An 11,299-nucleotide genomic window follows, 5' to 3' on the forward strand; every position below is an offset into this window, starting at 1 on the left:
TATCACACAGGGGAAAATACAGAATCAGTTTTTTCTTAATTTCTTAAGAATAAGAAGCTAGCAACTCAGGTATCCTTGAGATTCAGTTATAAAATCACCACCAAAGCCCCAGGCAGGAAGTGGTGTTCTATTACAGTCAAAACAGGGGCTCAGTAAATATCCTAACTGGGTGAATGAATGAAAACAAATGAATGGATGATGGCCATAGCCATCATAACAGATCACTTCTCATGTCACAGTAGTGACCCACCACCCTGATCTTACACCTTCAAAACCAAGAACCATCCATAGCTCAGCCTCCCACCTAGAATGGTAACCCCTGGAAGGAAGGACCTAAGTCACCCGACCCCTCGACACCTTACAGAGCTTAACACCAGGCCATGTTGCAGCCACATAGGACATTTTGGGGCCTGATTTCCAGGGTATACTAGCGTTTGTTCCTCAAGCAAGTTCTGCCCTGTCTGGAACCTTGTATCTCCTACTTTGTACAGCTCACTCCTTATCACTTCAATCTCAGCACTCAGGAAGGACATGCCTACCAGCCACAATTTCATTGATTGATTTCAATTCTCTGCATGTCTTTTGGGTGATTATCTGTTTGCTTACTGCCTGTTTCTGCCCAGTAAACATTTGCTCCCTGAAGGCAAGCCCTTGTCTGTCTCGCTCATACTTAAAAGTGCACAGAGCCTGACACAGTGCCTGGCACAAAAGGATAGCTGTTGAAAGAATAAATCCATCTATCAACTCTACACCTAGAAATAAACACACGATGGGTCACACTAAACCACCCCCACCCACACACACTCACACACAGGGACACCAAAAGATCTCATTCCACACAAATCAGGGTATGCCATCATACTCATTCGAAGGCCGTGCTCCTAGGGGCCACAGGCAGAACCAGTCAGGGCAGGATCACAGCTGCTTTGGGCAGAGACAGGTCTGCAGCATGCCAGGCGTGGGCACAGTCTCTTTGTTGCCATCCTGCTAACTTCCCCCATCCTCTCTGTCCAGAACTCAGCCCTGGCAAAGTACAGGACCCCAGTATGAGGCCAGGAAAGAGAAAATTATCTAAGGAAGCCAAAACCAAACAAAGGTCCCCAGAGGAGCTACAGAAGCAACAACTTGCTATCTTTTTTTTTTTTAAGTATTTGTTCAAAATGGCAAAGTGGGTGAGGGCTTCTTAGGTGCAAAAAAGTGTTTCCATGAGGAAGTATATTTTTAGCAACCTCAGTTTGGCTATTTAAAAAGGGTCACTGTAAGTCAGAAGATAGGTGACCCTGAGAAAGAAAGGATCAGTGTACCAAGAATGAAGCTCCTGGGAAGAGTAACAAAAACCTCTTCAGCCAGTATAAGAACGTCTGCACAAACCCAGAGCACCCAACATCCCACCAGGGTTGAAAGGAACTCATCTTCCTCTCCCACTACTTCCCTCCCACCATACCCCAGACTAGAGGCCCCACCGCCCTCTTTTGCAATGTCTGCTCTTCTGGGGTGCAGGAAGTTGGGCACCTAGCCCTCTACAGCACCTCAGTGAAAGGCTTCTCCCATTTACTGAGTCCTACTGCATGCTCGGGTGCAGCACCATCTCATTTAACACTCACCTCACCTCTAGGATACCCACGTGCAAATGAGGAAACTGAGGCAAAGAGAAGTTAAAGTCACCAGAGGCGAAATCAGGGGTGGGGCCTGGATTTAAAATTGGGCTTGTAATCATAAGCTATGCAGCCTACTCGATTTGAGCCTCTGTAGGCAGGCGCCAAGTTTTGGCTCTGGGCACCCCCAGGGAAGGCCACAGAGGCCGAACCGCTGACGGAGAACCTTGGAGCGTCACAAGATAAGAGGCAGCATTGCCCTCCAGAAATGGTCAGTTTAAAATGTTGCCCAGGCGGTAGGGGAGGTGTTGAACGAGGGCTAACTGGACAGCAATGCCATTTGGCATAATCCTTCACACAGTTGGGTTGGAGTGCGTTCGCTTCCTGCGCATCCAGGCCAATAAAGGGCCTTCTAGGCTCGAAACAAGGCGCTAGGTACCGGGAGCGGGAGCAGACGGGGTTATTCTCTGGAAGCGTGGTGACCTAGGTGGAGGAGGGGAGTCATCTCAGGCCCCAGGACCGAGGCAGGTCATCTCGCCACTTTAGGAAGTGACCCGTCCATTCCCAAGCCGCAAGGGGCGGGGGGGGGAGGGGTCACGCCCCCGGTACGGAGGTGGCGGGATGGGCTACAGATCGCTAACTATCCCCTCAGCCCCGCGGCCGCCCGCGCACACTTACTTGACTTCACCTCGTCTAAGCTCTGCTCCGATCCAAGTCCAGCGGCCTCCCTAGCAGAGCCCCTGGCCCGCCGAGGCCCTCGGCTCCGGGTCTCCTGGTCTCACTGCTCGGAGGCAGCAATAAGGCGGTGCAGCGCGGGCGAAACCTACGATTTTCAAAACTGAAGACTCGACCAATCCCAAGCAAGTTTGGCGGGGCGACTGCGAAACTCCAAACCAATCAGGTAAAAGGAAGTGCCATACGGGCCACTTACTGGCTACTTGGTCTTAGCAGTCTGCGAGATGAAGAGGCCAGGAAAGGAAGCGTTTAAACTTTAACTTGCTCAGCTTCCGGGAGCGACTGCCCCACGGCCGGGAGAGGAAGTGGCTCGCGGTGGGTTGTGCGCGGGCAGCACCTCGCACGCCAGAACTACAAGCCCCAGCATGCACTGCGAAGGCTCCCCGGGCCGTGGGAAGCGTTTGAGGGACCTCTTGGGGGCGCAGCTCGGGAGGTCGGGGTCGTAGGCCAGAGGTCGTGCTCGTCCAGAGAGCCTTACGCTTTTCAGTTTTCTCCTCCAGACGGACGAAATGATGCCCTTCCGACCTCTGTCATTTTTGAGAAGTAAAACGAACAAACAAAAATATGCCTTGTAAATCGCGGTGGAGTTCGTATTTACGTAGAGCCCCTTTCTCCCCACCCCCTCCCATCTGTCATCTCTTGGGTGACAGCAGCCTGGGTCCCACCTATACTAGCTCCAAGTATTTCTTTGGAATAATGGTTTTGAACTGGGGAAGTTTTGACTTCTCCGTTCTTCTGACATTTGGCGCTGTATGAGTATCTTTGGATTTTGTTTTCATAAAGGATGGTGGTGCTACTGGCATCTACTGGGTAGAGGCCAGCCATGCTGCCGAACACCCTACAGTGCACAGAACACCACCCCCACCCAAGAATTATCCAGCCCCAAATGCAAGTATTGCCACGGTTGAGAAACTGCTTTAGACTGTCACTTTAATCTGAGTCAGAGCTGGGTCACCTGTAAAATAGGCAGTTAGATCTCAAGAGTTATTTGTACCCCCATGCTCATTGCAGCATTATTCATAACAACTAAGAGGTGGAAGCAACCCAACTGTCCATCAGTAGATGAACTGACAAATTGTGGCATATATATAAGTGGAATATTACTTCACCTTTAAAAGACAAGAAATCCTGTCATCTGCTACAACTTGGATGAACTTTGAGGACGTTATGCTAGGTGAAATAAGCTACTCACAGAAAGACAAATACTGCATGGTCCTTTTTTTTTTTTTAGATAATTATTTTTTATTGAAGGGTAGTTGACACACAGTATTACATTAGTTTCAGGTGTACAACACAGTGATTCAACATTTATATACATGATAATTCTAGGTACCAGCTATCACCATACCAAGTTGTTAAAATATTTTGACTATGTTCCTTATGCTATACATTACATCCCGGTTACTTATTTATTTTACAATTGGAAGTGTGTATATATATATATTGTGTGTGTGTGTGTGAGGGCATCTCTCATATTTATTGATCAAATGGTTGTTAACAACAATAAAATTTTGTATAGGGGAGTCACTGCTCAATGCACAGTCATTAATCCACCCCAAGCCTAATTTTCGTCAGTCTCCAATCTTCTGAAGCATAACGAACAAGTTCTTACATGGAGAACAAATTCTTACATAGTGAATAAGTTACATGGTGAACATTACAAGGGCAGTCATCACAGAAGCTTTCGGTTTTGCTCATGCATTATGAACTATAAACAGTCAGTTCAAATATAAATACTCATTTGATTTTTATACTTGATTTACATGTGGATACCACATTTCTCTATTATTACTATTTTTAATAAAATGCTGAAGTGGTAGGTAGATACAAGATAAAGGTAGAAAACATAGTTTAGTGTTGTAAGAGAGCAAATGTAGATGATCAGGTGTGTGCCTGTAGACTATGTGTTAATCCAAGCTAGACCAGGGCAATAAAACATCCACGTATGCAGAAGATTTCTCTCAGAACAGGGGGGGTGAGGTTCTAAGCCTCACCTCTGTTGATCCCCAATTTCTCACCTGATGGCCCCCCTGCGACTGTGCCTGTCTTAGGTTGTTCCTCCCTTGATGAATCTTACCCGTCTCTGGCTAACCAGTCATCTTCCGGGGCCATACAGGGAAATGTGAAGTTGGTAAGTGAGAGAGAAGCCTTATTGTTTGAAAAGGTTAGCTTTTTACTTCTTTGCATATTTATGCCCTGTGGCTTCTATGCCCAGCATTTGTCTTGAGGTGTCTTTACCACTTGGAAGAATTATGATACTCGGTAAATTCGATATGAGGCACGAATTCTATTTAAGGGTTGTAATTAGGAAGGAAGAAGAAAAGCTATAGAAGTAGCAGGCAGAAGAAAACATGGGAAGATTGATTATTTCTTTGACATCTTCTTGTAGAGTAACTTCAGCATGTATAGGTTTTAAGCTACTACTTAAATTGCGCACACACATTAACATAATAGGAGTACAGTTACGTAACCAAAGCATACCTGTAATTACCAGCCATCTCCAGTGAAGCCAAGAAAACCAGTTAGGTACCTTAGGCATTTGTGAAAACTTATCTGATATGGTGGATATTGTCCAACTGAACCTGAACAGTCTGAGAGAAATCAGACAAATTAAAACAACCCATTCCTGGGGACTGTTCACATCCCATATGTTCTTTTAACAATGAATAGTCTGTAGTTGTAAGATTTTGGAGCACTACAATTTGCACTTCTCCTAATTCTTGGTTGAGTTCCAACAGTATAGATCCAGTCAAATTTGTTGTCTTACTGTATGCACAGGCCAGCTTAGATATCTCCTTCTTCATTCCCATGGCAAGTCCAGGAACTGGTGGGATGAGTGCATCTACAGCTGTAGCAGTGCGTGGCTCTTTGTTGGGGTTTTTTAATGATCATCTTCTGGCCTGAGTCTTCCCGAGAGTGCTGATGTTGGAAGTTCTTTTTCATATCGTATCTTAGTTCATTTTTTGGGTAGCCAAATTAGGCTTTGATCCTCTGTATAAACACAAACAGACCCTTTGCCTACACTTTTATATGCCCTTTATATCATTGTGTAGAACTCATTGGAGGTCACCACACTGGAACTGCTTTTTTTTTTTTTATCATTAATCTACACTTACATGACGAATATTTTGTTTACTAGGCTCTCCCCTATACCAGGTCCCCCCTATATACCCCTTTACAGTCACTGTCCATCAGTGTAGCAAAATGTTGTAGAATCACTACTTGTCTTCTCTGTGTTGTACAGCCCTCCCCTTTCTCCCACCCCCCCATGCATGCTAATCTTAATACCCCCCTTTTTCTCCCCGCCCTTATCCCTCCCTACCCACCCATCCTCCCCAGTCCCTTTCCCTTTGGTACTTGTTAGTCCATTCTTGAGTTCTGTGATTCTGCTGCTGTTTTGTTCCTTCAGTTTTTCCTTTGTTCTTATACTCCACAGATTAGTGAAATCATTTGGTATTTCTCTTTCTCCGCTTGGCTTGTTTCACTGAGCATAATACCCTCCAGCTCCATCCATGTTGCTGCAAATGGTAGGATTTGCCCTTTTCTTATGGCTGAGTAGTATTCCATTGTGTATATGTACCACATCTTCTTTATCCATTCATCTATCGATGGACATTTAGGTTGCTTCCAATTCTTGGCTATTGTAAATAGTGCCCTTTCACCAGGCGCTGGGCTCTCCCACGTGTGAATGTAGTCAGGCTGTTGTCCTGTGTCTTCTGGTCTCTCTTTTAGGATTAGTTGTATTTGTTGTATTTTCAAAAATATATATGTTTTTGGGAGGAGATTCCCACTGTCCTACTCATGCCGCCATGTTGGCTCCGCCTGCATGGTTCTTTTTATATGAGGTATCTAATGCAGTCAAACTCTTAGAAACAAAGTTGAGTGGTGGTTGCCAGGGACTGAGAAGACAGAAAGGGGGGCTGTTCAGTAAACAGGTTTCGGTTTTGCAAGATTAAAAGTTCCAGAGATGTGGAATTGGTTAAGATGGTAAACTGTAATGTGTTATGTTTTGACCACAATATAAAATAAAGTTCAGCTGGATCATCTTTTTAGTTCCTACTTTTCTGTGGCATTGCTTTATTTTAAACTTTCTATCCCTCTTGATGGAATGGACTGAGTTCTTCTCTAGTTCCATTGTGTCCTTTCCCAGGGGAACAGTACTACTGGCACCCACCCACCCCGCTACCCACCCCACCCCACACTGCCCCAGCCACCACAGACCAATTCTTTGTTGGCCTCAAATCTCTCTTTAGTTTTCTCAGAGATGAGAAAACTACTCTGCCTCAGTTTCATCCCCCCAAATCATGTTTAACTTAGGGGCATAAGCATGGAAGGATGGCCTGAACTGAGGAGAAATCTTACTCCATGGGCCCATTCCTAGAGGCCTGTGTTTACTCTGGAACACTGACCTACTGGAGTTCAACCTAGACAAGAACAACCGTAGTACAAGCTGGACCCTATCTCTAAGCTGCCACTTCCCGAATGTCCATTCTGTGACAGTCCTTGTTCTGTGCACTTTTCCATGCCATTATCTCCTCACAACAAGCAGTAAGGCTTTATCTCTACTTTAACTGATGAAAAAGAAGGATAAGTAACCTGTCAAGACATCATAGCTGAAGAACTGGAATCAAATGTCACACTTCTAAAAGAGCTTGCCTCCTCCTTAGGAAGAATTATTTAAGGGAAGATGTGAGAAAAGAGATTTATTTAACTGCCTTCATATAACAAAGGCTAGCCTGCAGAAAAGGAATTCATTAGACTTGCTCATGGGCTGTTATCATTTTTAGAAGTACTCATCTGTGTGAAAAGATACTTCAATACAGCAAAGTTGCAGGATACAAAATTAACACATAGAAATCTGTGGCTTTCCTATACACTAACAATGAACCAATAGAAAGAGAAATCAGGAAAACAATTCCATTCACAATTGCATCAAAAAGAATAAAATACCTAGGAATAAACCTAACCAAAGAAGTGAAAGACCTATACCCTGAAAACTATAAGACACTCTTAAGAGTAATTAAAGAGGACACTAACAAATGGAAACTCATCCCATGCTCCTGGCTAGGAAGAATTAATATTGTCAAAATGGCCATCCTGCCCAAAGCAATATACAGATTTGATGCAATCCCTATCAAATTACCAACAGCATTCTTCAACGAACTGGAACAAATAGTTCAAAAATTCATATGGAAACACCAAAGACCCTGAGTAGCCAAAGCAATCCTGAGAAGGAAGAATAAAGTGTGTGTGGGGGGGGGATCTCGCTCACCAACTTCAAGCTCTACTACAAAGCCACAGTAATCAAGACAATTTGGTACTGGCACAAGAACAGAGCCACAGACCAGTGGAACAGAATAGAGACTCCAGACATTAACCCAAACATATATGGTCAATTAATATACGATAAAGGAGCCATGGACATACAATGGGGAAATGACAGTCTCTTCAACAGATGGTGATGGCAAAACTGGACAGCTACATGTAAGAGAATGAAACTGGATCACTGTCTAACCCCATACACAAAAGTAAATTCGAAATGGATCAAAGACCTGAATGTAAGTCATGAAACCATAAAACTCTTAGAAAAAAACATAGGCAAAAATCTCTTGGACATAAACATGAGAGACTTCTTCATGAACATATCTCCCCAGGCAAGGGAAACAAAAGCAAAAACGAACAAGTGGGACTACATCAAGCTGAAAAGCTTCTGTACAGCAAAGGACACCATCAATAGAACAAAAAGGTATCCTACAGTATGGGAGAATATATTCATAAATGACAGATCTGATAAAGGCTTGACATCAAAATATATAAAGAGCTCACGCACCTCAACAAACAAAAAGCAAATAATCCAATTAAAAAATGGGCAGAGGAGCTGAACGGACAGTTCTCCAAAGAAATTCAGATGGCCAACAGACACATGAAAAGATTCTCCACATCGCTAGTGATCAGAGAAATGCAAATTAAAACCACAATGAGATATCACCTCACACCAGTAAGGATGGCTACCATCCAAAAGACAAACAACAACAAATGTTGGCGAGGTTGTGGAGAAAGGGGAACCCTCCTACACTGCTGGTGGGAATGTAAATTAGTTCAACCACTATAGAAAGCAGTATGGAGGTTCCTCAAAAAGCTCAAAATAGAAATACCATTTGACCCAGGAATTCCACTCCTAGGAATTTACCCTAAGAATGCAGCAGCCCAGTTTGAAAAAGACAGATGCACCCCTATGTTTATAGCAGCACTATTTACAATAGCCAAGAATTGGAAGCAACCTAAGTGTCCATCAGTAGATGAATGGATAAAGAAGATGTGGTACAAATACACAATGGCATATTACTCAGCCATAAGAAGAAAACAAATCCTACCATCTGCAACAACGTGGATGGAGCTAGAGGGTATTATGCCCAGTGAAATAAGCCAGGTGGAGAAAGACAAATACCAAATGATTTCACTCATCTGTGGAGTATAAGAACAAAGAAAAACTGAAGGAACAAAACAGCAGCAGAATCACAGAACCCAAGAATGGACTAACAGTTACCAAAGGGAAAGGGACTGGGGAGAATGGGAAGGAAGGGAGGGATAAGGGCAGGGAAAAAGAAAGGGGGTGTTACGATTAGCATGTATAATGTGGCATTATGCCCCACGGGGGGCATGGGGAGGGCTGTGCAACACAGAGAAGACAAGTACTGATTCTACAACATCTTACTACACTGGCGGACAGTGACTGTAATGGGGTTTGCAGGGGGGACTTGGTGAAGGGGGGACCCTAGTAAACATAATGTTCTTCATGTAATTGTAGATTAATGATAACAACAACAACAACAATAAAAATCAATGGACAGGAAATGAGGGTGGGTGATGTCCAATCTGATTCCAAGGTTGGAAAAGTTGCGCAGTACCCAACAGGCACACCCCGTTAGTAAGTCATTGGGATTATAAATGAAATAAAAATATTTTTTTTGTCAAAAAAATAAAATACTTCAAAACCAAGTGGGTAAAAATTTCACTGTAGATCTGCATTAACAGACGAACACTGAAATCGATTCTAATGGTAGGGAACATTAACTTTGAACCACATTTAGGGAAATGTTATCCTCCACTACCCACCCTTACTCCCCAAGCAGAAAATCATTGTTATTAGGGAACCCGGACACATGTTTCTTTATCTGTCTACCCCTCTCCCTCTAGAGTAGCCCCAAATGCTTAACATTCCTTCACTGCTTTGTGGGAATCTTATCCTTTCTGTCTCTTCCCTACAGCTGATTACTAGAAATGGTTGACAAACTCTGTGTTGCAGAACCAATAGTTCAATATAAAACACACCAGTTTTAACACAAAATACTCTAGGATAAACATGAAACACTCCAGGACCCCCGGATGATACCAGGAAGCCAAAATCAACGCAAAACTCCTAGAAGTTTCGAGGTCTCTCTAGTTTCTGCCCTAACTTTCACATTCCTTTGCTAATCGTATATAAACTGCTGCTCGACTCAACCAGGCAAGGCAGATTTGGGAATGTTTTCCTGCTTTTTTGGTGGGCTACCCTCTAATAACGAAGCTTTCTCTGCTTCAACCCCAGTGAGTCAGAGATTGGTTTGTTGTGCATCAGGCTCATGAATCAGATTTGGGGGTTCAGTAACATTAGTAAACCTAGTCTGAAATAAAATTATATTCAATTATTTTTTTTAACATATTTTGAATTTCATCAATTAGAAAAATGTAGCTATTTGTCTCCTCCCTTGTTATCTACGAACCTCCAAAATATCTTAGAGTTTGCCCCTTTGCCCACAAAGTCTGAAGTACAGTAATTACCGTCAGCCTTTACAGAAGTTGGCAGACCCCTGCGCTGGCACGTTTCTGGAACTAAACATGGGTGCCCCTCTAGAAACCAGCAACTCACTCAGAGGAGCACTTGGCTGCAGTCCCTGCCCCAGGGTCCTTTCCCACCGGGCAGCTGCTCCCTTGCTCTAGCGACACCCCGCGCGGACCAGAGGGCGCATGCGCAGCCTGGTCTGTGGCGGGCACGCTTGCGCAGGCGCCGGCGATCGCAGGTTGTCTTCGCAGGTGGAGAGCGGGAGAGAGCTTGCCCAGGTCAAGGTGGCCCTGTATGCACGGGATACCTGTCCACTCGCCTGAACCTTGGGAGCCGAAGCCTTGCTTTTTGGAGCGTGGCGCCTCTTTAGCTCGGCTCCTAGAGCTGGTGGGAGGTACATGCTGGGGGAGGTGGATGCCCCTGCGCGCAAGTCCTGCGTTCTCTCAGACACCTCATCTTATCTTGAATGGGGTCTTCTTTAAAATATATATATTGTGAAATATAGCACGCATCTTTTAAAAAGTGCACAAAATAGAGATATACAGCTTATTAGTTTATCAAAATCATTCCTGGAAAACAACCACCAGAAATAAAGTTTCGCCAGCCTCCCAGAAGCCCCCCTACCCCCGTCAATGACAGCCTCCTCCAAAGTGTGCAGACACCTGCGCTGCAACGTTTCTCTAATGCCTTAAGAGAAAAAAAAGTGTGGCAACCATTGTATTGCTTACATAGTCTTAACAGCCAGCACGGGTCCCTCAGCATTATAGTTGGCTTTTTTTTTTTTTTCAGTAATGTATTATACAGTCTGCTCTTGTGTTTGGCGTCTTTTGCTCAACATTGTGTTTGCGAAATTCTTCCATACTGTTTTGCATGGCTGTAATTCGTTCATTCTTATTGCTGCTGTATAATAGTCCGATTTAGGAATATTTTGCAGTCTTATTTATTCTACTGGGTTTTTTTTTAGTTAAGTATAATCAATATATAACATTAGTTTCAGGTGTACAACAATGATTTGGTATTTGTATACATTGAGAAATGATCACCACAGTAAGTTGAGTTAACATCTGTCACCATATATAGTTACAGATTTTTTTCTTATGATGAGAACTTCTAAGACCTACTTTCTTAGCAACTGTCAAATATGCAA

The 11,299-nt window shown here is 43.8% G+C and overlaps 1 protein-coding gene across 7 annotated transcripts in view; it reads right to left on the reverse strand.

Moving 5' to 3' along the window:
• INCENP (inner centromere protein) overlaps positions 1–10,335 on the reverse strand; it is a 35,861-nt gene extending 25,526 nt beyond the window's left edge. Inside the window, exon 1 of one of the 7 annotated variants that reach the window (XM_036925682.2) lies at positions 10,240–10,335. Coding sequence is in view for 4 of the 7 variants with exons in the window: in XM_057506999.1 (XP_057362982.1) it covers positions 863–866 (4 nt within the window). In the remaining 3 variants the exon portion in view is untranslated. Of the gene's footprint in view, positions 1–862; positions 1,127–2,273; positions 2,418–10,239 lie in introns of those variants that run through there. The other 6 variants (XM_036925669.2, XM_036925693.2, XM_057506999.1 and 3 more) reach the window with 6 other exon arrangements.
• Positions 10,336–11,299: the final 964 nt, after the last annotated feature.

The sequence above is a fragment of the Manis pentadactyla genome, chromosome 9 (assembly GCF_030020395.1).
Source record: "Manis pentadactyla isolate mManPen7 chromosome 9, mManPen7.hap1, whole genome shotgun sequence".
Classification (NCBI taxonomy): Eukaryota; Metazoa; Chordata; class Mammalia; order Pholidota; family Manidae; genus Manis; species Manis pentadactyla.